This window comes from Anomaloglossus baeobatrachus, chromosome 3, assembly GCF_048569485.1.
Source record: "Anomaloglossus baeobatrachus isolate aAnoBae1 chromosome 3, aAnoBae1.hap1, whole genome shotgun sequence".
Classification (NCBI taxonomy): Eukaryota; Metazoa; Chordata; class Amphibia; order Anura; family Aromobatidae; genus Anomaloglossus; species Anomaloglossus baeobatrachus.
Genome location: NC_134355.1, coordinates 578,146,902 through 578,174,657, shown reverse-complemented (window position 1 = coordinate 578,174,657; position 27,756 = coordinate 578,146,902). Strand labels below are relative to the sequence as shown.

Sequence of the window (27,756 nt, the reverse complement as noted above, 5' to 3'; positions counted from 1 at the left end):
AGAGACCGTCTCCTACCTTTAACAGATGGCACTAGAGACCTCCTCCTTCTACTTCAATAGATAGCACTAGAGACTTCCTCTTTCTACCTTCAACAGATGGCACTAGATACCTCCTCCTACCTTCAATAGATGGCACTAGAGACCTCCTCATACCTTCAATAGATCACATTAGAGACCTTCTTATTCAGACTTCAATAGATGGAACTAGAGACCCCTTCCTCTTACCTTCAATAGATAGAGCTGGATACCTCCTTCTCCTCCTACCTTCCATAGATGGAACTAGAGACCTCCGCCTCCTACCTTCAATACATGGACCTGGAGACATCCTCCTACCTTCAATAGATGGCACTGTAGACCTCCCCCTACCTTCAATAGATGTCACTGGAGTTCTCCTCCTCTTCCCATCAATAAATGGAGCTAGAGATCTCCTCCTCCTACCTTCAATAGATGGAGCTAGAGACCTCCTCCTCCTACCTCCAATAGATGGCACTAAAGACCTCCCAGTCCTACCTTCAATAGATCCCATTAGAGACCTCCTCCTACCTTCAATAGCTGGCACTAGAGACCTACTCCTCCTACCTTCAATAGATGGCACTAGAGACCTTCTCCTACTTTCAATAGATGGAGCTAGAGACCTCCTCCTCCTACCTTCAATAGCTTGCACTAGAAACCTCCTCCTCCTACCTTCAATAAATGGAGCTAGAGACTTCCTCCTTTTTGATAATGTTATTTGCATATCTGAAAACCATCATATGACCACCCATATGGTTGATAACTGGTGTAAGCAGTGTGAAAGTGGAAACCTTTATTTACTGCATATTACAGACAGCTAATTTACCCTATTTCTTTGCATGTTGCTTTAAAAACTAAGTTTATTGGAAGAGTCAGGTTTTTACTGTACATTTTTCTGATGTGCATCCATATGTATATATGTCCTGATGTTCTATACAGGCTTGGACTGACCCACTGGGGAACAGGTGAATCCCCCAGGGGGCCCTTGTGTGGGATTTGGCTCCCCATCCATATGTATGAGCAGTAGTTGGCGCGATAGCCTTGATTCCCTGTACAGACAAGGCAGCAACCTAATCAGTCATTGAACAAACTAACCTTTCTATTATTATATAGAAGAAAGATACATTTGTGAATGAGGTAATGTAATATTTTCTTGTAGGTGATTAGTGGGCCCCCAGAGTTAATGTTACTGGTGGGCCCTTGGCACTTCAGTCCGAGACTAGCTCTGTACATATGTTTTATTTTGGAGGAAACGGCTGGAGGTACCATGTAGCACTATTGTGTGCAAGTGTTGCTGTGATTCGACAAAAGAATGAGTCTTTTGGAGAGGTGTAGACCATTACAGCTGCCAAGGCTCAGTTTACATGTGTCGGCGGGTCCATAGGTGTCTGTTGTGTTGCAAATCCATCAATAAATTGTGGTTTCAATTTCTCAACAACAACTATGATGTACAAATGAACAAACCATAAGTTATTTTGGAGTGCTGAACAGTGATTATTTACATCAGCCCGTTTCCGTAATACAGTTCAGAATATCCGAGTCTAAGATACACTCACTAGTAACAAAGAGCGGACCTGAACTTTATACAATTCAGTGTTTGTATCGAAAACGGACATTACAAAAAAAAAAATTAGTGCTCGAGCTCGGAATTCGGGTGCTTTACGTATAAACACCACTCAAGCAAGCATTGCTGTGCTCGGGTACGCTCAGTGCTCAGCCCAGTGCGAGCCGCTTACAGTATCTGAATGGCTCTCATTGGGGATAAAATCAGCATTATCAGATGTAGTGTGTACAAAAAAAGAGAAAAAAGAAAAACCCCGCTCTCCATCCACCAGTAGTACACTGTTTATGGCTATCCATATGAGGGTGGAGAGTCAAACTGCCAATAAGTTACTTCCAATGAGGTTCAGGTGAAATCCGAGTCCAGAACTGAACTTTATCTAAGGTCCGTCTGAACCCACCCAACCCAAACTTCCACGGGTCTGCTCATTTCTACTTACTAGTAAACTTCATTAAGGCCCTGTGCACACACTGCATTTTTTGCCGCGGATTTACCATGGATTTTGCTGCAGAAAAGGCGCCGTTTTTGTTCGTAAGCTTGCTGCAGTCTTTCCCCAGCAAAATCTATGGGAAATCCAAAATGCTGTGCACACACTGCATTTTTTCCCCCCTATAGGTTTTGCTGCAGAATTTCTGCAGATTTTCTGCAGCAAAAAGAAGTAGCATGTCACTTCTTTTCCGCAGGTACCTGCGTTTTTGCCATAGATAATGGTAAAAAACCAAAGGGAACAACCCGCGGAAAAAACACACCAAATCCGCAACAAAACTGCAACAAAAATGCAACAAACTGAGGCAAAACCACATGCGGATTTTGGTGTGTTTTTGGTGCATTTTTTGCCGCAGGTGCAGAATTCTGCCAGAAGGTGCGGAATTTTCTTAAGAAACATGCATTTCCCAGTGCGCACAGACCCTAAAAGTCATATGTTAGACGAAAGCAAAGCAGCCAGATGAAACCCCTGCAAACATAGGGATGATGATCTTGGTTGGATTTATACCCAGGACCAAAGGCCCCATTACACGCAATGATGTATCTAACGATATATCACTGGGGTCACGGATTCCGTGACACACATCCGGCGTCGTTAGCGACGTCGTTGTGTGTAACGCTCTGTTAGCGATCAAAAATACTCACTTTATCATTGATTGTTGACACGTCGTTCATTTTCATAAAGTCGTTGCTGTTGCAGGATGCTGGTTGTTCGTCGTTCCTGCGGCAGCAGACATTGCTACGTTTGACACCGAAGGAATGAGAAACAACCTCGTACCTGCGGCTGCCGGCAATGAGGAAGGAAAGAGGTGGGCGGGATGTTCGGCCCGCTCATCTCCGCTCCTCCGCTTCTATTGGGCGGCCGCTTAGTGGCGTCGCTGTGACGCTGAACGAACCGCCCCCTTAGAAAGGAGGCGGTTCGCCGGCAACAGCAACCTCGCTAGGCAGGTAAGTCCCGTGTGACGGGTCCTAACGATGTGCGCCACGGGTAGCGATTTGCCCGTGATGCACAACCGACGGGGGTGGGTGCTTTCACCAGCGTCATCGATAGCGATGTCACTGTGTGTAAAGCCCCCTTAAGGCAACAGTGTAAAACACTGAGCCACCATTCTGCCACAAGTATTAAATAGGGTTTGTCACCAGGTCAAAAGTGGACAGTTTCTGCTCTCAATTTATTCCCGATGCTCTCCCTGAGTAGTGTTTTTTCTGTTTTGTTTTGTTTTTTAAATCCGCCATACATACTTTTTGTTTTGTGACAAAGAGGTGTGGTTCACAGAAGTCTCAAGGGCATGCTTTTGTCTGCTCTGCATTATTACCCTTTAAGCAATGCACTAGATAAAAAAGGCCCATATCTCTGGAACAGTATGACTATGTGCGCACAGTGCGTTTTTCGCGGCTTTTTTGCGCGTTTTTCGTGTGCGTTTTTGGCCTCAAAACTGCATGACTTTGCTTCCCCAGCAAAGTCTATGAGTTTTCATATTTGCTGTCCACACACAACTGTTTTTTTAAGCTGCGTTTTTGAGCTTGAAAAAAAAAATGGACATGTCAATTCTTTCCTGCGTTTTTCTGCGTTTTCCGCCCATGCAATGCATTGGAAAAACACAGCAAAACGCAGAGATCAAAAACGCAGCAAAACGCAGCCAAAAACGCACCAAATCGCTGTAAAACCACATGCGTTTTTTATGCGTTTTTTCGACGCAGGTGCGTTTTTGTGCGTTTTTAGCGGCCAAAAACGCACAAAAACGCAGCGTCAAAAAAACGCAGCGTGCGCACATAGCCTAAGGGTGCGTTCCGACAATCAATGTTCACAGTGTTTTGGACACATCATGTTTCAGCTGTATCCAAACCACTGCGATGTGCAATACAAGCACAGTGGATGGGATTTTTGGAAATCTCATGCCCACTGGGTGTGTACTGCCCGCAGCATAAACTGACATGAGGTGCGGCTTCCTGAGCCGCAGCATGGCAATTGTTTGTTGCGGACACACAAGCGTCCTCTGCAGGGAGAACAGAAGAGCGAGACCGCAGCGGCCCGAACCCTGATCAAGGGCATGAGCAGCTGCAGTCTCCTGTGTTCACCTGTGGAGGAGACTCGCGGCCCCACAGGTCAGGACCCGCCCCTTCCAGGACACAGCGGGTCCTGATCGTGAGCACGTACCATAAGGAAGGTGGATTTAAGAGAAAACAAAACAAAAAACATACTGTAAAAACCCTGAATACTCAGGAGAGCAGCAGGAACAAAATAAGAGCAAAAACTGGCCATTTTTGATCTAGTGATAAGCTTAAGACAATGGCAAATTTATCAACTCTGTGTGCACTCTTTTGCTAAATTTGAAGCATTTTACACTAGGGCTAAGACTGACATATCACTAGATCTACCATAAAATGTTTATCAGTAAAAACGAAGTAAATGGCATCTTATCTCCGCAGAGTGTAGTTGACCCTGATCTACTATAACACATTCTTTTCTTCTGGCTTCAATTTTCTAAAGCTTCTAATTAAAGGCCGTACCGGAAGCTCTATTGCTGACTGGTTTATAGTTTTACAAAATAATATCTTAATAGGGTTAGTAGCTCAATCCCTTGCAAAATGTCTTTCAACATGTCACACTAATCAGCTGACCTCTCACATACACAGGGAGATTTTACAGCATGTTCAAGTTGTAGGTATTTTCTTGCTAATTTCAATAGGTGGCTTTAAAGGGGACAACCCTAAGACTGCTTGATTCTGGGACAAAATGTCAAACATTTTAAACAAGTTTGTCTAAAAGCAAAAATATTGCATGAATATACAGTACAGACCAAACATTTGGACACACCTTCTCATCTCTAGAACAACTGTTAAGAGGAGACTTTGTGCAGCAGGCCTTCATGGTAAAATAGCTGCTAGGAAACCACTTCTAAGGATAAGCAACAAGCAGAAGAGACTTGTTTGGGATAAAGAACACAAGGAGTGGACATTAGACCAGTGGAAATCTGTGCTTTGGTCTGATGAGTCCAAATTTGAGATCTTTGGATCCAACCACCGTGTCTTTGTAGAAAAGGTGAACGGATGCTTTGCTGGTGACACTGTTGAGGATTTATTCAAAATTGAAGGCATACAGAACCAGCATGGCTACCACAGCATCTTGCAGCGGCGTGCTATTCCATATGGTTTGCGTTTAGTTGGACCATCATTTATTTTTCAACAGGACAATGACCCCAAACACACCTCCAGGCTGTGTAAGGGCTATTTGACTAAGAAGGAGAGTGATGGGGTGCTACGCCAGATGACCTGGTCTCCACAGTCACCAGGCCTGAACCCAATCGAGATGGTTTGGGGTGAGCTGGACCGCAGAGTGAAGGCAAAAGGGCCAACAAGTGCTAAGCATCTCTGGGAACTACTTCAAGACTGTTGGAAAACCATTTCCGGTGACTATCTCTTGAAGCTCATCAAGAGAATGCCAAGAGTGTGCAACGCAGTAATCAAAGCAAAAGGTGGCTACTTTGAAGAACCTAGAATATAAGACATATTTTCAGTTGTTTCACACTTTTTTAAGTATTTCATTCCAACATGTTTTAATTCATAGTTTTGATGCCTTCAATGTGAATCCACAATTTTCCTGAAAATAAAGAAAACTCTTTGAATGAGGTTTGTCCAAACTTTTGGTCTGTACTGTGTGTATATATATACAAAATTAGGCACAAGTCTTGGAGGCCTAAGCCCTGACTGCTTGTGCCTCCCATCCTTAAGATTGGTAGCTTATGATATATGAAAAGGCAGCTGCATCCAGCACATTCCCCATTTACGTTAATTGATTCTGTGATGTTAATTGGGCACTAAATGGCTGTAGAATCACAGCACTATATGAGATGGTGGTGCATAGACGTCACTGTGCGAAACATCAACCTGCTTATAACCAGCCCTCAACAAGTCGCAAATGCTGAAAAACCTTTGGACAGTTATAATTCAGTCATCAGCATCTGTCAATGAGTTTGGAAGAAGTCGAAGGAAATGTGAATATCCCTACAACATAACGTAAATTCCTGGATAACGCTGCTATTTGAAAGACAATTTAAGTTCTCATATTCCACCCTATAAATGCTCATTAATGGAGTATTCCCATCTTTGGAACTTATCCAAAGAACAGGTTATAACTTGTAGTTCAGTTGAAGTCCGACCGATCCTGAAAACGGGGCTCTGACATTCCCCATCTGCATGGAGTGTGCTGGACATGTGCACCAATGCTCCACCCATTCTCTATGGGACTAACAGAGATAACCAGTTACAGGGCTCAGCTGTGATCAGCAAGTTATCACCTGTGCATAAGATAGATGATAACTTCTAATGATTGGAATAACCCTTAACTAGGTTATCCAGTACTTTTACATTGATGGCCTATTCATTGGATAGGCCATCAATGTATGATCGGCCGGGGTCCGACACCCTGCACCCTCAACGATCAACTGTTTTCGGTGCCGGCAGCGGCAGCAGGTAGCTGGAAATTCTCAGTTCCGGAGCTGCCTCATCTTCTGAAAGCAGCGTTGTCTGGGTACTGCACATCTACCTCCTATTGATTTGGGTACTCGGCCGCTATCAGAAGACAAAGCAGCTGCGGAACTGAACATTTCTGGCTGCCTGCTGCCACTCACGACACCGAAAAAAGCTGATCAGTAAGGGTGCCGGGTTTTGGACCCCAGACAGTCAGATACTGATGATCTATTCTAAGGATAGGCCATCAATGTAAAAGTATTGGAAAACCTCTTTAATAATTACTTCTTGTAAAATGAAGTTCTGCACTTTACGAGCTTCCACCCTCACAGACCCAATAAACCATGCTGCACCCTTTGATCAAGGCCAGCAGAATTACAGATCTGCACACATTGCATCCAAGCCTCTCATCTGTATTATACATCAGGAAGATTTCACAATGTTTACCTCTGATGAAATACTCAGATGCATTCCATCGACAATAAGTGCAAAAATCTCCAATACGGTCTAATTAAAATAGTGATAATTTATATGGCACCAACATGTTTATTGGTGGCCATTGCAGACCACCCTGATTATTCTTTTGGACTTGATTGGATGTACTCACAGGGAACTTTTCCTGGTATATTTCCTAAAGTAGAGCCTCAACGCAGTGTGAATCGAGCCCTTGAACATGTACGAAATTTTAGGCCAAATTTAAGCAAAAATATGGATATTTTTAAAGGGTTCACAAACTTTCAAGCCCAACCATACATATAAAAATAAATATCTTCTTATTACCTGCAAATGGAGGTCCCAACAGTGCTGATATCCCATTGGCACAAATGATGATCCCATAGGCATTTGCCAGTTGCTTGATGCCCACTAAATCTTCAGTCACAACAGGCATGAGTGAGAAGTAGCCACTTGAGAATCCTATCAGTGCACAGACCACAGACAGGGCAGCATATGTTTGCATAAGAGGGAGAATAAGGATGCAGATACCAAGGGTAAAATTAGAAGCAATAAAGACATTCCAGGCACTGACACAGGACAGGTCTCCAAGAAAACCTAAGATGATCTTTCCAAATATATGCACAATAGCAATAATTGAGGTCAGAGGAAAGATATTGTTCTGTTCTGACATACCATATAACTCTACAATCTCGGGGAGGTGAATAAAAGGAATGACAAAGCTGCAGTAGGCCAGCAGGGCCCATAAGACAAATGCTACAAACACCTTGTTAGTGAAAAGAGAGGCTGCTCCAAAGTAACTAGAGTACCAGGTCCAGAATCCGGACCTCACAGTCACGGTCATTCGCGTCAAGGATTTCAGGATTCCAAGTCTGCTTTTGTCTTTTATGACAATCTCGTTACTTGTGTCCTCCTTGCTCCATGACCCTGCAGTGTCTGTTCTGACCTCCCCATCCTCTTCAACGTGCAGGGCATTATTGGGTTTCACAGCACTAGCATCTAGCAGCGAGGCTTCTTTCTTATCTTGATTTTTATTCTCCGCGTTGCGTTGCACTCCAGACTCCAATGGCCTCATAAGTGCTCCACATACACACAGATTAAGGGTGACTGCTCCCTGAATTATCATGGCATTTCTCCAGCCAAACTCTGCACACAAGTACTTCAAGAGCACAGTGACAAGAAACGTCCCAAACCCAGTACCCGTGGTACTAAGTCCTTGTGCCAGAGCACGGCGCTTTTGGAAATACTGACCCACCATCACCACTGCAGGTAGATAAACCATTCCACTGCCAATACCTAAAAGGGGGTAAAAATATATATCAACATCTTTTAACTTATGTAGCTAACTGGGGAATATCACAACTTAATTGTAGTACTTTATTATCTTTATCTCTATTATAATCTCCTTCAGCTGAAAAGCCCCCTTTAACACAGGCAGTGCCTCGTACAGCAGCTTGGCCCCATTCACTAGACTACCACACACAATCCTATAATTAAAACACATTGGGGCAAATATTAAGCAAGGATGCCAACTTGACTTTATTTTTTCTAGACAGCTTATCAGAAAATCATGGACAAACACATTGGAAACCCATAATAAATCATTATCATAATAACTGATACTTATCTACAGCCCATGATACTGATATAAAGACATCAGCTGCATTAACTGTAAACTGTAAAATAATGATAATTACAGTCAAAATAATATGTATCAGATTCTTCCACTTCATAAAAATCATGGATGATTGGCAACCCAGATATTAAGACAGATATTTTATATGTAACAGGAGAACAAGAGTATATGTGCAAAACTAGTATTCTTTATTGAGACATACACAACAAGACAAGAGATTAAAAAAGGGGGTTTACTACCATATCAAAATAGGGATAAGTATACAATAAGTTGAGGTTTGGTAAAAATAACAACCCTCATATATAGACTAGAATAATTAAGAAATACGAGAGTAATTACTGTCAGAGGGATGGTTAATAGCACCCAAGACAAATGTATACATAATATAATGGGGACTGTGGTTAGGTTATCAAATCATCATGGTCCCTCCGACCGAAGGTAAGGAGAAGCCATAATGATAATAATCCCAAATTCTAGCATAAATGACCACAAAAATAAGGGGTCATATAGTGATTAAGTATCCACATCAGGCATACATTATTTGTAAGAGAGGAGGAAAATTCATTTTCTTACCTAAAGTGCAAATGCTTAACAGGTAATTCCTAAAGTATGCTCCTGGTGTAAATAACCCAATCCACAGTCCCAGGATCAGTGTGAAGTCCCTAGAGAGCGCCCAGGATCACCGCTGACGCTCGTCTCGCGAGAGGTATTGCTTTATCAAGGTGGAGAGCCTAAGTGATAAAGACAGTACCGGTCGCCTTTTTAAACAACCCTCCATAAAGGAATAATAGAACGCAGGTGCGATCCGACGGCCGCCGAAACCGGAAATTACGTGTAGTGTATGAGGGGTGGGTGGATCTAACCGACTGATACCGTTAGTATGGGTGTCAGGGATGCGCTTCCTTAGTGACCGCTGGACCGGAAGTGGTTACAGATCCATGCGGTCCTGCCTCCCGATTTTATTGGTCAAATTCAGTGGTGGAAGTATGTCCCCCCCAAAAAGACCGCTGACATAATTCCCGTTAGACTCCACCACCCCACTTAACCAGAGGGCTCCACGTGGTTCCGGGGACGCGTCACCCCGGTAACCACGCTCCACCACTCACAGTCAAGCCAAGCGGGAGGCGTGCACCAAGTACACACCCCCAACTCGAGTGACACGTGACGCCGGTGCGCTCACATGCTCCAGGAGACGCGTCACCCTGGAAACAAAGCAAACACACAAGGCGGCACAGTCACCGGCACGGGGGAAGTGATGGAAGTGGAAAATGGAAGCGGAGACAAAAGGAGACACACCGTACCACCTCAGGTTTCCTTACATGAGTGCAGGCGGAGGAATAAGAATTGCATCATTATGGACCAGGTTAGGACAAAGTCAAATAATATTATACATATAAGTTTAAAACTATATCCACCAGACCATTATCCATATGTGTGCATATATTATCAGCAAATTCACAGTAAGGAAATAATCAAATGCCATATATAGAGTACAAATTGGTAAAGAATCCTATAAATGAGCATAAACATTATTTTATATACAATTTCATTATATAAATAAATTCGGGAAAAGGGGAAGAATTCGTCCATTGCTTCTTCTTGGTTCCAAATATAGGGAGGACCACACTCCGTGTAATGTAGGACGGTATTCAAGCGAACCACAAAAAATGCACGAATATGAACTATTTCAAAAAAGGAGAAGGGAGAAATTAGATATACAGCAATATTAAAAACAATCAGTCTGTGATTACCACCAGTGAGTAACTAATTATTCATGGTAGAACCTATGAGGGAGGATGCAATTAAAATAAAAACAAAAATAATAAAAATTATGTAATAAAATATGCCAAGAAAGAAAAGAGAAAATCCAGGAACCCATATGTCGCTCAAAAAAATGACACAAAACTGATGTCCTAATTGAGTCCCTTGGGGACTAAGTATCCAAAGTTGTGATCCAGCGGGCCTCAACCTGGGCCAGCTGTTTTTTAAGGTCACCGCCCCTAGAGCCGCCATGAACAACATCAATCCCTCGCACTTTCAGACCCGACGGATTACTACCGTGGAATTTTTTGAAGTGCCGAGGGAGAGTTTTGAGAAGTGTTATATCAGTGACGTCCCTGGTGGCACTTATGTCCTGTACATGCTCCCTTGTACGCACCCGCAACTCACGCGAAGCGAGGCCGATGTATACAAGGGAGCACGGGCAGGTGGCATAATAGATCACAAATGTTGTAGCACATGTGATATGGCAACGGATATTCATAGTCCTTGTTTCATCGGACGAGGTAAAGGTGGTTGCACGAAGGATATTGGGGCAAGCCAAACATCGGCCGCATGGGAAACATCCCTCCAAGGGACCGCGAGTGCTGAATGGGTTAGAAATAGGAGGTACATAGTGACTTCTTACCAGGATGTCACGGAGATTCTTTGAGCGATGGGCTGTCATGAGAGGACCGGGAGGGAGTATGTCGGCTAGGAAGGAATCTGATCGAAGAACAGGCCAGTGCTTCTTCAGAATATCTCGCATGGTCTGCCAGTGGCCATTATAAGTGCCTATAAAGCGAACAGGAGGGTCAGATTGCCGTGGTTTTGGAATATAGTTAAGCAATTGTTGGCGTGGAGTCCGCTTAGCACGTAAGTATCCTCTCTTGATACATCGATTGCTATAACCATGGTCTCTGAAGCGGCACCTGAGATCAGCCGATTGTTGTTCAAATGAATCGTCAGAGGAGCAAATCCGCCTAGTCCTCAAGAACTGGCCGGTCGGGATGGCGCGTATTGTAGCTGATGTATGGGCTGATGAGGCATGCAGCAGGGCATTGACTGAGGTGGATTTGCGATGAACACTAGTTTGTATAGTTGACAGCCGATCCACTAATCCACTTCGATGTTAATATCTAGAAAGTCAATGCACCTGCTGCTATGCTTATAGGTCAATTTGATATTTAAATTATTGGTGTTTAAATGCCCCATAAATTCGTCAAGCTGCTCCACTGTGCCCTGCCAAAAGAAAAGAACGTCGTCAATATATCTGAGCCACCACTGCACATGGGGGCTAAGCCCGATGCACCCCTCGCCGAAGATCAACCTCTTCCACAAACCAAGGAAGAGGTTGGCATATCAGGGGGCAGAGGCCGCCCCCATGGCAGTGCTGCGTTGCTGCAGATAAAATTGATCCTTAAAAATAAAAAAATTATGAGTAAGGGCAAAGTGGAGCAGCTCAACGATAAATCCATTTAACGCGCCATCACGACCGCCCATCTCGAGGAAGAGGCGGACAGCCTCCAACCCATCAGAATGAGAAATACAATTGTACAGGCTCTCCACATCAGCTGTAACAATCAGCATATCATGATCCATAAAGATGCCATCAATCCGCCGGAGCACATCAGTCGTGTCACGGACATAGGAGGGCAGGGTTTCCACTAGAGGTTTTAAATGATGGTCAATAAATTTATAAATTGCGTCACGCAAGCCCCCTATGTCGGACACGATGGGGCGCCCCAGGGGACTAAGAGCATCTTTATGGATCTTCTGTAGTAAATAAAAGGTAGGTACCTTAGGATATTTTGTGGAGAGCCCTTCCACCATCTTTTTATTGATCAAGCCGTTCTCAGATGCCGCTTCTAAAATTCAAGACAGCTCACGCGAGAAAGACTGTATAGGACTATAAGACAGTTTAGAATAGGTGTTCCTATCATGGAGCTGCCTGAAGGCCTCCTTCTCATAGTTTTCCACTGCCCAGATCACAATATTGCCCCCCATGTCTGCCAGTGTTATTACAATATTTTGGAGATCGCTTAGCTCACTCAAAGCCTGTCTTTGTCTGTGAGTCAATTTGTCTCTTTGTCTTCTGGCTGGAATCTGCTTAAGATCATCAGACACCAGCCGAGTAAAGACTTCAATTGCAGGGCAAATAGACAGGGGGGGGGATCTCGTGGATCTGGGCACTAGTGACTTGGGAAACACACCTGTTGTATCATCGGCCTGTTACAAAAGCAGGTCCTCCAAGGCCTGCAACGCCTCCCTCTCGGCTGGACTGTCCAATCCCCTGGTGTCAAGTCTATAGTGTAGCCGCTTCTAAATTAATTTTCGTGCGAATAAATGGGTATCTTTTAGGGCTGAAAAGAAATCAAAGTTATTGGTTGGGGAGAAAGTTAGGCCTCTTGATAGTACGTCCAACTGGGCGTCAGAAAGTATATGTGTGGAAAGATTGAGTACCTGAAGCCTATTCCTTCCACCCTGTTTGGTAGCCGCTTGTTTACTCCGGGCAGATTTTACACGAGCTTCAACACTTAATTCAGCCTCATTTCCTCCCCCAGATGCCTCAGAGGAGTCCCCGAAGGAGGTCAGAGAGGTCATAGAGGTGGATTGTCCACGAGAAAAGGTCCTTCCACGAGAGCCCATTCTGGATCTGGTTTGCCATCTATAAACTGTAGAATTAGTATAGTCCAATAGATCCCTATTAAACTTTTTTAATTTTTGGCTACAGATCTCTTTCTCTAATTTGGACAGCTCTCTCTCTTTCTCCGCTTCCATCCTAGTAACACTGTCAACTGGACAGTTGTTTTTGATTGTTTTTTCTAATTCCTCCAATTCAGCCTCCATGGTGGTAAGGGATGCCGTGTTGTGGTCCTTTAACAGAGACAAAAATTCCATGGAGCACGTTTGGGCCAGACAGTCCCACCTCTCACGGAAGGAGGTGTCCTCCACCAGAAGGATGGGAATATCTGGACCCGCAGTCCACGAGGGACCATGTCTCTGTCAAGGTATTTTGCGAGCAGCGCGCGGTTCCAACATATTCTCAGTCTCTTTTTCAACAATTCTTTATACTTAAAAATGAGTGTTTCACAGTTAGAAGAATTGACTTCACTGGTGACATTCTTGTTGTGGTCATTCAAAACGTTGTCAAAATGTGCAGACCACGCCCGGTCTCGAGCGCAGAAGTCCATACTCAAATGAGAAAAATCTGTGAGACGCACAGAAAACGATTTGATTATTTCCTTACTGTGAATTTGCTGATAATATATGCACACATATGGATAATGGTCTGGTGGATATAGTGGTGGAAGGGCTCTCCACAAAATATCATAAGGTACCTACCTTTTATTTACTACCGAAGATCCATAAAGATGCTCTTAGTCCCCCAGGGCGCCCCATCATGTCCGGCATAGGGGGCTTGTGTGACCCAATTTGTAAATTTATTGACCATCATTTAAAACCTCTAGTGGAAACCCTGTTCTCCTATGTCCATGACACGACTGATGTGCTCCGGCGAATTGATGGCATCTTTATGGATCATGATATGCTGATTGTTACAGCTGATGTGGAGAGCCTGTACAATTGAATTTCTCATTCTGATGGGTTGGAGGCTGTCCGCCTCTTCCTCGAGATGGGCGGTCATGATGGCGAGTTAAATAGATTTATCCTTGAGCTGCTCCACTTTGCCCTTACTCATCATTTTTTTATTTTTAAGGATCAATTTTATCTGCAGCAACGCGGCTCTGCCATGGGGGTGGCCTGTGCCCCCTCGTATGCCAACCTCTTCCTCGGTATGTGGGAGAGGTTGACCTTCGGCGAGGGGGGCATCGGACTTAGCCCGCATGTGCAGTGCTGGCTCAGATATATTGACAACGTTCTTTTCTTTTGGCAGGGCACAGTGGAGCAGCTTGACGAATTTATGGGGCATTTAAACAGATGTCCTACTCCTGCACATATAATATCTATCTAACATTTCTAGTATATAGACGAGAGTCTAAATTGACTTCTTCCCCAGTCGTTCTAGGACATCTAGAACAGACCTGGGCAAGGGGCGGCCCGCGGGCCACATCCGGCCCGCCTACTCTCTGTGACCGGCCCGCCCGTCTTCAGCCGGTGCAGTGGAGCCGGGCTGCAGCGTGCCGAGCAGGGAGAGATCCTGTGCAGGTCCGCACAGTCAGTGCAGGCAGCGGAACGCAGGAGTCTTTCCTCTGTTCCCTGCCGGCACTAATTGTCAGTGACACACGCGCGCTCTGACGTTGTCAGTACTGCGCTGCGTGTGTCATTTCAAAAGTTCCCGCCGGGCAGGAGAAAGAAGCAGCACAGCAGACGGAATATTTCATCTTGCAGGACCTGCGATGATGTCACGCCCATGTGACTGTGTGGGAGGAGACACAGGATGCCGGGCAGAAAGCAAGACATGCTGAATGCTGAAGGAGATGTGGACACATGATGACTGGTAATGAGAAAAGAGGGGACAGGAGGGGGAGGGGGGCTGCAGGGTGAGTGCATATGAGGGAAGATGGAGTTGCAGGGTGAGTGGCATATGTGGAAAGATGGAGTTGCAGGGTGAGTGGCATATGAGGGCTGCAGACTGACAGAAGGATGTGAAGGGGTGCAGAGTGTTTGAGAGGGGTAAGTTGGGGTACAGGCAGGGTGAGATATGTGGGCATGGTGTGTGACATATGGGGGTGTAGTGTGTGTGATATGGGGGTGCAGGCTGTATGGGGTGTAGTGTGTGTGATGTGGGGGTGCAGGCTAGTGGTGTAGTATATGGGGGTATAGTGGTGTAGTATATTACAGGTGTGCTATATGGAGGTGTAGTATATTACAGGTGTGCTATATGGAGGTGTAGTATATTACAGGTGTGCTATATGGAGGTGTAGTATATTACAGGTGTGCTATATGGAGGTGTAGTATATTACAAGTGTACTATATGGAGGTGTACTATATTACAGGTGTAGTATATGGGGTGTAGTGATGTAGTATATTACAGGTGTACTATATAGAGGTGTAGTATATTACAGGTGTGCTATATGGAGGTGTAGTATATTACAGGTGTGCTATATGGAGGTGTAGTATATTACAGGTGTGCTATATGGAGGTGTAGTATATTACAGGTGTACTATATGGAGGCGTAGTATATTACAGGTGTGCTATATGGAGGCGTAGTATATTACAGGTGTGCTATATGGAGGCGTAGTATATTACAGGTGTGCTATATGGAGGTGTAGTATATTACAGGTGTGCTATATAGGGGTGTAGTGATGTAGTATATTACAGGTGTGCTATATGGAGGTGTAGTATATTACAGGTGTGCTATATAGTGGTGTAGTGATGTAGTATATTACAGGTGTGCTATATGGAGGTGTAGTATATTACAGGTGTAGTATATGGGGTGTAGTGATGTAGTATATTACAGGTGTATATAGGGGTGTAGTGATGTAGTATATTACAGGTGTACTATATGGAGTTGTAGTATATTACAGGTGTGCTATATAGTGGTGTAGTGATGTAGTATATTACAGGTGTGCTATATGGAGGTGTACTATATTACAGGTGTAGTATATAGGGGTGTAATGATGTAGTATATCGGAGGTGTATTATATAGTGGTGTAGTATAATACAGGTGTATATGGGGGTGTAGTATATTACAGGTATATGGAGGGAGTGTAGTATAATACAGGTGTAGTATATAGGGGTGTAGTGGTGTAGTTTATTACAGGTGTAGTATATGGAGGGGGTGTAGTGATGTAGTATATTGGGTAGAACTGAGGTAATTATATTAGTCCGGCCCTCTAAACCAATCCCAATTTCTCATGCGGCCCCATGGGAAAATTAATTGCCCACCCCTGATCTAGAACATCATTATACTAGCCTACAAATATATTTAATAGGCGATAGTGAACTGATAATCTATAGTTTGGGGTGTTTATGGTTCTCCCTATACTAAAGGGACAGGCTTTGAAGTCTTGTGGCCTTATTGAGTTGCAGTAGCATATATGAGTCTGCATGAGCATAATTATTGTTCAGGCCTGGACATATTTTATAGAGTTAATTGTAGCAGCTTTGACTGAGATAACAACTACCAGCCTACCTGCTATTCTTGTATCTGAACCCCGTTATTTTTAACTGTGTGTTTCAGATAGGCTTCAAAATTGTGTGGAATTGTTATAAAAATTTTTTTAATAGTATTTAATAATAAAGGTTATATTTTATTGTACTGTCCACACAGCCAGTGAATTTTTAATATTAGTGGATGATTTGTAGGTCGATACAGTGACTGGCATTTAAACACCAATAATTTAAATATCAAATTGACCTATAGGCATAGCAGCGGGTGCATTGGCTTTCTAGATATTAACATCGAAGTGGATCGGCTGTCAACTATACAAACTAGTGTTCATCGCAAATGCACCTCAGTCAATGCCGTGCTGCATGCCTCATCAGCCCATACATCAGCTACAATACGCGACTGGCCAGTTCTTGAGGACTAGGCGGATTTGCTCCTCTGACGATTCATTTGAACAACAATCAGCTGATCTCAGGTGCCGCTTCAGAGACCGTGGTTATAGCAATCGATGTATCAAGAAAGGATACTTATGTGCTAAGCGGACTCTGCACCAACAATTGCTTAACTACATTCCAAAACCATGGCAATCTGACCCTCCTGTTCGCTTTATAGGCACTTATAATGGCCACTTGCAGACCATGCGAGATATTCTGAAGAAGCACTGGCCTGTTCTTCAATCAGATTCCATCATAGCCGACATACTCCCTCCCGGTCCTCTCATGACAGCCCGTCGCTCAAAGAATCTCCGTGACATCCTGGTAAGAAGTCACTATGTACCTCCTATTTCTAACCCATTCAGCACTTGCGGTCCCTTGGAGGGATGTTTCCCATGTGGCTGATGTTTTGCTTGCCCCAATATCCTTCGTGCAACCACCTTTACCTCGTCCGATGGAACAAGGACTATGAATATCCGTTACCATATCACATGTGCTACAACATTTGTGATCTATTATGCCACCTGCCCGTGCTCCCTTGTATACATTGGCCTCACTTCGCGTGAGTTGCGGGTGCGTACAAGGGAGCATGTACGGGACATAAGTGCCGCCAGGGATGTCACTGATATAACACTTCTCAAAACTCTCCCTCGGCACTTAAAAAAATTCCACCGTAGTAATCCGTCGGGTCTGAAAGTGCGAGGGATTGATGTTGTTCGTGGTGGCTCTAGGGGCGGTGACCTTAAAAAACGGCTGGCCCAGGTTAAGGACCGCTGGATCACAACTTTGGATACCTTAATCCCCAAGGGACTCAATGAGAACATCAGTTTTGTGTCATTTTTGTGAGCGACATACGGGTTCCTGCATTTTCTCTTTTCTTTCTTGGCATATTTTATTACATAATTTTTATTATTTTTGTTTTTATTTTAATTGCATCCTCCCTCGTAGGTTCTACCATGAATAATTAGTTACTCACTGGTGGTAATCACAGACCGGTTGTTTTTAATATTGCTGTATATCTAATTTCTCCCTTCTTTTTTGTAATAGTTTATATTGGTGCATTTTTTGTGGTTGCTTGAATACCGTGCTACATTACACGGAGTGTCGTCCTCCCTATGTTTGGAACCAAGAAGAGGCAATGGACAAATTCTTCCCCTTTTCCCAAATTTATTTATATAATGAAATTGTATATAAAATAATGTTCATGCTCATTTATAGGATTCTTTACCAATTTGTACTCTATATAGGGCATTTGATTATTTCCTTACTGTGAATTTGCTGATAATATATGCACACATATGGATAATGGTCTGGTGGATATAGTTTTAAACTTATATGTATAATATTATTTGACTTTGTCCTAACCTGGTCCATAATGATGCAATTCTTATTCCTCCGCCTGCACTCATGTAAGGAAACCTGAGGTAGTATGGTGTGTCTCCTTTTGTGTACGCTTCCATTTTCCACTTCCATCACTTCCCCCGTGCCGGTGACTGTGCCGCCTTGTGTGTTTGCTTTGTTTATAGGGTGACGCGTCTCCTGGAGCATGTGAGCGCACCGGCGTCACGTGTCACTTGAGTTGGGGGTGTGTACTTGGTGCACGCCTCCCGCTTGGCTTGACTGTGAGTGGTGGAGCGTGGTTACTGGGGTGACGCGTCCCCGGAACCACGTGGAGCCCTCTGGTTAAGTGGGGTGGTGGAGTCTAACGGGAATTATGTCAGCGGTCTTTTTTTGGGGGGGGGGCATACTTCCACCACTGAATTTGACCAATAAAATCGGGAGGCGGGACCGCATGGATCTGTGACCACTTCCGGTCCAGCGGTCACTAAGGAAGCGCATCCCTGACACCCATACTAACGGTATCAGTGGGTTAGAGCCCCCCACCCCTCATACACTACACATAATTTCCAGTTTCGGCGGCCGTCGGATCGCACCTGCGTTCTATTATTCCTTTGTGGAGGGTTGTTTAAAAAGGCGACCGATACTGTCTTTATCACTTAGGCTCTCCACCTTGATAAAGCAATACCTCTCACGAAACGCGCGTCGGCGGTGATCCTGGGCACTCTCTAGGGACTTCACACTGATCCTGGGATTGTGGATTGGGTTATTTACACCAGGAGCATACTTTAGGAATTACCTGTTAAGCATTTGCACTTTAGGTAAGAAAATTAATTTTCCTCCTCTCTTACAAATAATGTATGCCTGATGTGGATACTTAATCACTATATGACCCCTCATTTTTGTGGTCATTTATGCTATAATTTGTGATTATTATTATCATGGCTTCTCCTTACCTTCGGTCGGAGGGACCATGATGATTGGATAACCTAACCACAGTCCCCATTATATTATTACTGTATACATTTGTCTTGGGTGCTATTAACCATCCCTCTGACAGTAATTACTCTCATATTTCTTAATTATTCTAGTCTATATATGAGGGTTGTTATTTTTACCAAACCTCAACTTATTGTATACTTGTCCCTATTTTGATATGGTAGTAAACCCCCTTTTTTTAATCTCTAGTCTTGTGTATGTCTCAATAAAGAATACTAGTTTTGCACATATACTCTTGTTCTCCTGTTATTTATGATTATGAGTAGTGCTGGCACCAATTCCGCCTCACCTTGGTTGATTTGGTGCTTTACTTGATGGCTCTGTTTATGAGAAGTGTGTTGTAGATATTTTATATGGCAATATTGATCAAAAGAATAAGATATGTCATATTCATTGGGAGGCTCACCTAAAAACGGCGCATCTTTTGGGCCACCCATGTGCCATAGTACAGTTGCGTAATATGCCAAAAGACACAATTTATTGTGTGTAACTATGTATATGTTAAACAAAAATGTGCAACTTTAAGCCAATGTTTGATTAATTCAACTCCTTTATTTTCCATTTTCTAGTAAATGTGACAAATTTGTCCACCATTATACCTGCTTCAAAGGCTGCTCAGCCTCCCTGTGATTTTTTGTATTCCCAGTGGACCTGCCCTAGATTCGAGCACCTTTAAATCACAGATCTGTTCACTAAGTACACTATGGTGATTATGACCTTAGAAGAAACCCGTGAGAACCTCTTAGGAAGCGCCTAACTGGCTTTGCTTGCACTGCCTAAAACTTGTCTCAACTTTACTTCTAGACACTACTGGTTATAGCAAAACTGTGGGTAACAACAGTTTCTTAAGCTAACACAAGACGAGTATCAGTGAATAAGCATCTTCCAACTGCTCAGAAAATTCAAGGGAATACTTAAATCAAACATCAGATCTTCATGACTGGAAGATTCAAGATTAGTCTGCGTAGAACAAAATGAAGTAATAATAGTTAATAAAAAAGCTGAAATCCCAGGGGGATTCAATGTGTGTGAAATTCCTAATAGCTCCTCATGTGACTCAATAGTCAGTATGGCCCTCATGTGTCTCTATGAACTCCCAACAATGTCTGGGCATGTTCCTGATGAATCAGAGGATGTTGTTCTTGGGACTCTCCTACTAGACAGTCTGTGGCTCTACTTGGTGGCATTGGATGCGCTAATACACAAATATCCAGAGGTCCTCTATTGAAATTAGGTCTGGGGAACATGAGGGCCAGTCAGTGGCATCAATGTTTTCATTTTGCAAGAACTGCCTACACACTTTCTCCACATGAGGTTGGTCATTGTGCTGCACCAGGAGGAATCCTAGGCAAACTGCACCAGTGTAAAGTTTGACAATGGCTTGAGGATTTCATACCGAAACCTATCTGCAGTCAGGGTAACGATTGCTACATTTGGAAGTTTGTGGGACAAACAGACACACTTTCAAATCAGTGATGCAGGATGATTTTGCAGGCATCATAATGTTTACTTGGTCTTTCCAGATTCTTTCTCACATCTGTCATATGCTCAATGTGAACCTGCCCTAATCTTCTAAGAAAAAGGGGTGCCAATGGAGAAACCTGCCAATTTGGGAATTAGAATGCAAACTGAATTGTATTGTATTGAGCAGTAAGTACTGGTTCCACTACATGACGGCAGACCCTTAGGCCACAGTTATAAGCACTGCTCTGGGTGTCATTTTGTAGGGCTCTGGCAGTGCTCCTCCTCTTCTTCCTAATGGTCCTGCTATAGGTTTGAAACCTTTCTATGATCCTGTCTGACTCTCCTCATGTAACAGTCTATGTACTGCTATCTGCTCTATGCGCTGGAGACTGTGGTTGGAATACAGCAAACCTTCAGCACAAAATGGATTGAGTAGGTGGACTACCTGTGCAAGCTGAATGAGCTACAGGTGGTACCTCGTGATGCCAGAAGTGAAAAGGACACTAGCAAAATGCAAAACTAGAGATAAATCAGTAAGGAAAGATAAGTAGAGAGGGATTGTCCCTTTTTTTGGGAGGTTTATACCCATTGCCTCTCCAGTGCACCTGCTGTCACTTTTATTTCCATCAAATCAGGTAAAATGGATTCACAATCACTTATACTAGAACTGGACTGTTTGATATCCCATTCATTTAACAGACTGGAGCTTATACTATGATGTGCAAGTGTTCCCTTAATTTCTATGAGCAGTGTATAAAATCCCTATAACCAGTGATACCACACAAATCTTTTTCTTACCAGCTGTCACTCCAAATGTAAAGAATAGAAAGTGCACATTGGTGGCAAATGCGCTTAGCACCCAACCAAGAGAAGTGAGGAACCCGCCAATCATTGCAGTTTTCCGACATCCGCATGTGTTGATAAACAAGCCGATGAAGGGACCTTGAATAGGAAATCATAATTAAAAACAGATTTGTAGCTGTAAACTCACAGATTTTGGTGAGATAAACCAACTATTTCATGAGTAAACTGTCACCCAAGGCTGGAAGTCCCGACAAGGAGGGATCGGGTATGTTTGCCTTCGATAAACAATAAGCTGCTGTCAGGAGTCTGGCAGCAATGTATTCCCCTCTCCACATTACAAACAATGTGCACACTGGGCTGGAGGAGCTAAAAGGAAACAGCTGTCAGATGAGCAAGAATTCCCATGAGTGTTACGAGCTTATATGGGTTGTGCAGTACTTTTCTTTTTGTAATAAAAAAAATACCCCAGCATGGCCATAGAAAGAAAAAGAAAAATTCTCACCTGTCGATTACTCTCCATAACACTGCTAAGTTCCCCACTATTCCCCCAGGATTCTGATGGGAGCATCATCTGACAGCTGCAACCAATCAGTGAACGATCTGTGAGCAATGATTGGTTGTAGCTGTCACATGACTGCACAACAGGAATCAGATATATATTTATAGTAGCCAGTGATTGGCTGCAGCAGTCATATGCTTATATGATTGCAAATGAATTAGATCCAATTTTAATTACACCTTTTGTTAACTGATGCAGCCCTGATTGGCCTCAAATGATTCCTCTTATTGAGGACCGATGGGTGGCAGGAATAGAATGAAGGATAGGCAGGTGAGTATAAAAGTAGTTGTCAATCTCTATAAGCCAGTGTATACTAAAATGCATGTAGAACCGGATTGTATAACCATTAAGGGGATGTTCCCAGCTTGTACGTTTCTGGCATATTCACAAGATATAGCTTATATGTATATTGCTGGATTGCACTAATAGGACCTGCATCAATCTTGAGATTAGGGCCCTGTGGAGTACGCTGGTGTGGTGGAGTGGTGGTCGTAATTATCATTCATTTGTATGGAAATTCTGCCCAACTTTCTGCTGAAAACAGCTCCTGATGTTCTCAAGGTAGATGTGCGGGCCATTCGTGCACCCCACATTTACTTAACATTTATCACATAACCTTTTGAGCCCTAAAAATTTGCTGGATATCGCAGGTTTGTAATTTTCACCATCTCAGGGACAGGGAATATCTAGGTCTCACAATCTCAAAGTCCAAACAGCTGAAGGAAAAGAGGAGTGCAGCTCTGTCACTTCTGGTCTTGTGGAAATAGATGTTCTAATCGACTTGGAGTTGTTCTCCTACAAATTCCTACAGACCAGCAAAGCTATCTTTGCACCCATCACAGTGTAAGCAAGTCAAGATTTCAAGCTCATTATTATTTAAGACGGCTCTCCAGTCCACTAGCTCACCACCTGTTAGCTTGGGTTGGACATTAGGAATTCTAGACTTGTTACTGAACGCAATATCTTCTGTAATGATCAGCCTACTAACACAATAAAATAAGTTAGTCTTCTATAGAAATATGTTATGGATATACCATAAATATATGTGCCAGGTATACCTCTATAAAGGGAATCTGTCTTCAGTTTCATGCAACCTAGAACATAGGCAGTATAAAACCCCAGCAGGGGTCATAACATGGCCCTCATTACAGAGCTATATACTTGACTCTCAAACACTGTAATTTATAAAATGAAACAGGTACACAGAGGAGTCCGGACATGGAGAGAAGAGCCTTCTGGACAGCTTCTCACCACCCAACTAGAATTGATTGACAGTTATCCTTATTTGCATATAGGGAAAGACCTACTAAATACACTGACAAGCAATAGGGTTAGAAAGTTTTGAACGATTGACTTTCAGGCTCCATATCTCACCGTCCACTACAGCTTTGAGCGTGAGACGACCTTCATTTTATAGACAATCATCTTAGCTATCTCATACATAAATTTGGCTTACAAGTATTTAGTTTAGTATTTACTATGATTAGTTATGCAGATTCTTGTCATGTCACTGCACTGTTACTGTTTTGCTCCTGAAAATCTAAATTTTAATTTTTATTATCTTATAAGAATTTTGTAAATCTCCTTTGGCTTTCAACACTGCCTGGATCCTTCTGGGCGTGCTCTCGATTCAAGATTCAAGAATGTCTTGACCGAAATTTGATCCCAGGTCTGTCGTACACGGTCCCAATGTTGGTGCATACTGGTTGACTCACTTGGGTATGTATACAATTTTTTCTTCAACTATACTCACAAGCGTTCAATTGGGTTAAGGTCTGGGGACTATGGAGGCCAATCCAGCACCTCTCCTTCATTGTCATTGAACCATTTCTTTGCAATTTTGACGTATGCTTTGGGTCGTTGTCCTGCTGCAACACTATGTTGTACTTTACATACCAATAGTACTTGAGTGTACGAAGTAACTTGTTTTGTGGGATACTCACATATAACTCAGCATTAAGACCACCATCGATTCTGGTCAAAAAAATTATGCCTTTGGCTGTGAAACAACCCATATCATCAGGCTTCCTCCACCAAACTTGACAGTTTTTTCAGCTTCTTGATAAATTAGCCCTTTGTTCCCTTGTTTCTTCCCATTTGCACCCATCAGAGCCGTCTAATGACTTTTGTCTAATCGCTCCAAATAACTTGTTTTCACTCTTCTACTATCTACTTTTCGTACTTATTTGCAAGCTCGAGCAGACGCTTCTTATGACAATATTGAAGTTGAGGCTTCTTTATCTTTTTTTGGCCCACCATTCCAGACTGGTGTAACATGCGTTGCACGGTGCTTGCATGGACATTTGTGATTTCACTATTACAAAGCATACGAGCCACCTCCACTGGCGTGTTTGTCGCGCTAGAACTAATAGACCTTGTGATGGGCCAACTTGGTGACTTCGATATTTTGCCTGGGTTTGAATCTCTTGGCTTGTGAATGAATAAATGAATGGACTTCATTTCGTATTCTTATAACTTTCATGCCCTCACATGATGCAGTTTGGCAATTTCAATGGATGATGTGGTTTCTCTTTTCTTCGAAAATCTTCTTTAGGCTATGTGCGCATGTTGCGTAAATGCATGCAGTTACGCTGCGCTTTGTAGCGCAGCGTAACTGCATGCGTCCTGCGTCCCCTGCACAGTCTATGGAGATTGTGCAGGGGCCGTGCGCACGTGGCGTTTTAGAGCGCAGCGCTTCGGCTTCTGCCGAAGCGCTGCGTTCTAAGAAGTGACATGTCACTTCTTCCGTGCGCTTTGCCGGCAGCTCCTGCTCTGTCTATGGCAGGAGCTGCAGGCAGAGCGCATGGAATCGGCTTTTTTTTTTTCTCTACGGACATTTCTGCAGCGATTTAAAGCACACATGTGCTCTTCAGATCGCTGCAGAAATTTCTGCAGTGATTGTACACAACGTGCGCACATAGCCGTATGCCTGCTCCTTGACTTGAACCAGTGACCTTTCTCTTGGGAATCAACAAAATAAAATATTGAGCTATTAGGAAATGTGAGAACAGGTTGTAATTTGTAGTATACAGGAAGAATTTTATTTTTCACACCAGGAGCAAAACAGTAACAATGTACATCATATTCCTCCATATTATTAGACATATTCCTCTGTCGGAAGTATTATGAAGACTGTACTGGGCACCACATTTTAAAAAAGACATCAACAAACTGGAGCAAGTTCAGAGAAGAGTGACCAGAATGGTGACTGGTCTGCAAACCATGTCCTATGAGGAACGGTTAGAGGATTTAGGATTGTTTCGCTTGCAAAAGAGAAGACTGAGAGGAGACTTAATAGCTCTCTACAAATATCTTAAAGGCTGTCACACTGTAGAGGGATCAGTTTTATTCTCATTTTCACAAGGAAAGACTAGAAGCAATGGGATGAAACTGATGGGGAGGAGACACAGATTAGATATTAGAAAAAACTTTTTGACAGTGAGGGTGATCAATGAGTGGAACAGGCTGCCACGAGAGGTGGTGAGTTTTCCTTCAATGGAAGTCTTTAAAAAGAGGTTGGACGGACATCTGTCTGGGATGATTTAGTGAATCCTGCTTTGAGCAGGGGATTGGACTAGATGACCCAGGAGGTCCATTCCAACTCTAATATTCTATGATTCTATGAAAGTTAGCTATCCGGATCCATGAGCACTTTTACAATAATAAGAAAAGGATTAAGAACCATCCGCTTTCAAAACATTTCTTATTAAAACATAACAAATTGCTGATAGGAACCAGGTTTATACATTTGGAGAGAATTACCACTGACTGGCGTGGGGGGGCAATCTAATAGAGAAGATGTCCCGTGTGGAATCTAGATGGATATTTAGCCTAGATTCCTTAATACCGAATGGCCTGAATCAAGAATTTGAATTACACGCTTTAATTGAATATTTAGGTATCAGTTATCTTACCTATGATATATGTTTTTGATGCATTTTAATGTATTTTTTCATGAAGTATTTATTGTGTTGGCAGGACGTGTCCTATTGATGAAGCTGGCATTTAAAAATGCAATGCTTGAATTTTATGTTTTATAAAAATGTATTACTTAAACTATATTTTTGTGTTTTTAGCATAAGAATTTGCAAGCATCCCTCGTATTATTATTTGTACTTTCATTCTTCATAGATTTTTTCTTTCAATGAACTAGTTTATTACTGACAAGGCTGTTGTACTGTATATACGCATATCTATATTTTAATAATGCGAATATTCTGTCTTGAAAATTCTTATTTTTGAGGTATATGGGGAGATGTGCAATTGACCAGTGATGGTTATGGCACAATCTTGGAATAGTAATACTTAATACAGTATGTTTAAGTGATCGATCTGTTTCCAGCCATGGCAGGTATTTATTGCAGGAGCTGGAGAATCATGAGTGCATTCCTGAGGAGGGAACCCGCATTGTTCCGAAACACATAGGATGGAGGTCCCTGGCAGCCTCCGTACTCTTGAGTGACGTCACACGCACGAAACTCCTGACCCCGTGTTGCTTGGGGCACCATCGGCTGAGGTTTCCTACCTTGTTTCCCCGAAAATAAGACACTGTCTTACATTTCTTTTTGCCCTGAAAAAAGCACTAGGGCTTATTTTCAGGGGATGTCTTATTCTCGAGGAGAGATGGTTGGGGATAAGTTTACCCCCCACAAAAAGGAGACTCCCCCTTCCCAGGAACGTCATACTGACCTGCCCCGAGTTTCTGCGTGGCTCCCAGGTCCTCCTATGATCTCCGCTGTGCACTCCCAGCAACTATACTGCACGCCGTCCTCCCCTGCTTCTCGCCAACACACATACATCAGATTACACGCTCATACACATAAATAATGTATACACACGCTCATATATACTCACATACATCAGATCACACGCTCATACACATACAGTGCCTACAAGTAGCATTCAACCCCCTGCAGATTTAGCAGGTTTGATAAGATGCAAATAAGTTAGAGCCTGCAAACTTCAAACAAGAGCAGGATTTATTAACAGATGCATAAATCTTACAAACCAACAAGTTATGTTGCTCAGTTAAATTTTAATAAATTTTCAACATAAAAGTGTGGGTCAATTATTATTCAACCCCTAGGTTTAATATTTTGTGGAATAACCCTTGTTTGCAATTACAGCTAATAATCGTCTTTTATAAGACCTGATCAGGCCGCCACAGGTCTCTGTAGTTATCTTGGCCCACTCTTCCATGCAGATATTCTCCAAGTTATCTAGGTTCTTTGGGTGTCTCATGTGGACTTTAATCTTGAGCTCCTTCCACAAGTTTTCAATTGGGTTAAGGTCAGGAGACTGACTAGGCCACTGCAACACCTTGATTTTTTCCCTCTTGAACCAAGCCTTGGTTTTCTTGGCTGTGTGCTTTGGGTCGTTGTCTTGTTGGAAGATGAAATGACGACCCATCTTAAGATCTTTGATGGAGTAGCGGAGGTTCTTGGCCAAAATCTCCAGGTAGGCCGTGCTATCCATCTTCCCATGGATGCGGACCAGATGGCCAGGCCCCTTGGCTGAGAAACAGCCCCACAGCATGATGCTACCACCACCATGCTTGACTGTAGAGATGGTATTCTTGGGGTCGTATGCAGTGCCATCCAGTCTCCAAACGTCACGTGTGTGGTTGGCATCAAAGATCTTGATCTTGGTCTCATCAGACCAGAGAACCTTGAACCAGTCTGTCTCAGAGTCCTCCAAGTGATCATGAGC

The 27,756-nt window shown here is 43.1% G+C and overlaps 1 protein-coding gene across 2 annotated transcripts in view; it reads right to left on the bottom strand.

Annotated features, from left to right (window-relative positions):
* The window catches only part of SLC16A14 (solute carrier family 16 member 14), a 97,987-nt gene that overhangs the window by 4,315 nt on the left and 65,916 nt on the right, over window positions 1-27,756 (bottom strand). For both annotated transcript variants that reach the window (XM_075340979.1, XM_075340978.1), the window contains exons 4-5: window positions 21,483-21,626; window positions 7,310-8,278 (exon numbers count right to left, since the gene is read on the bottom strand). In XM_075340979.1, the coding sequence (XP_075197094.1) occupies window positions 7,310-8,278; window positions 21,483-21,626 (1,113 nt within the window). The remainder of the gene's footprint in view (window positions 1-7,309; window positions 8,279-21,482; window positions 21,627-27,756) is intronic.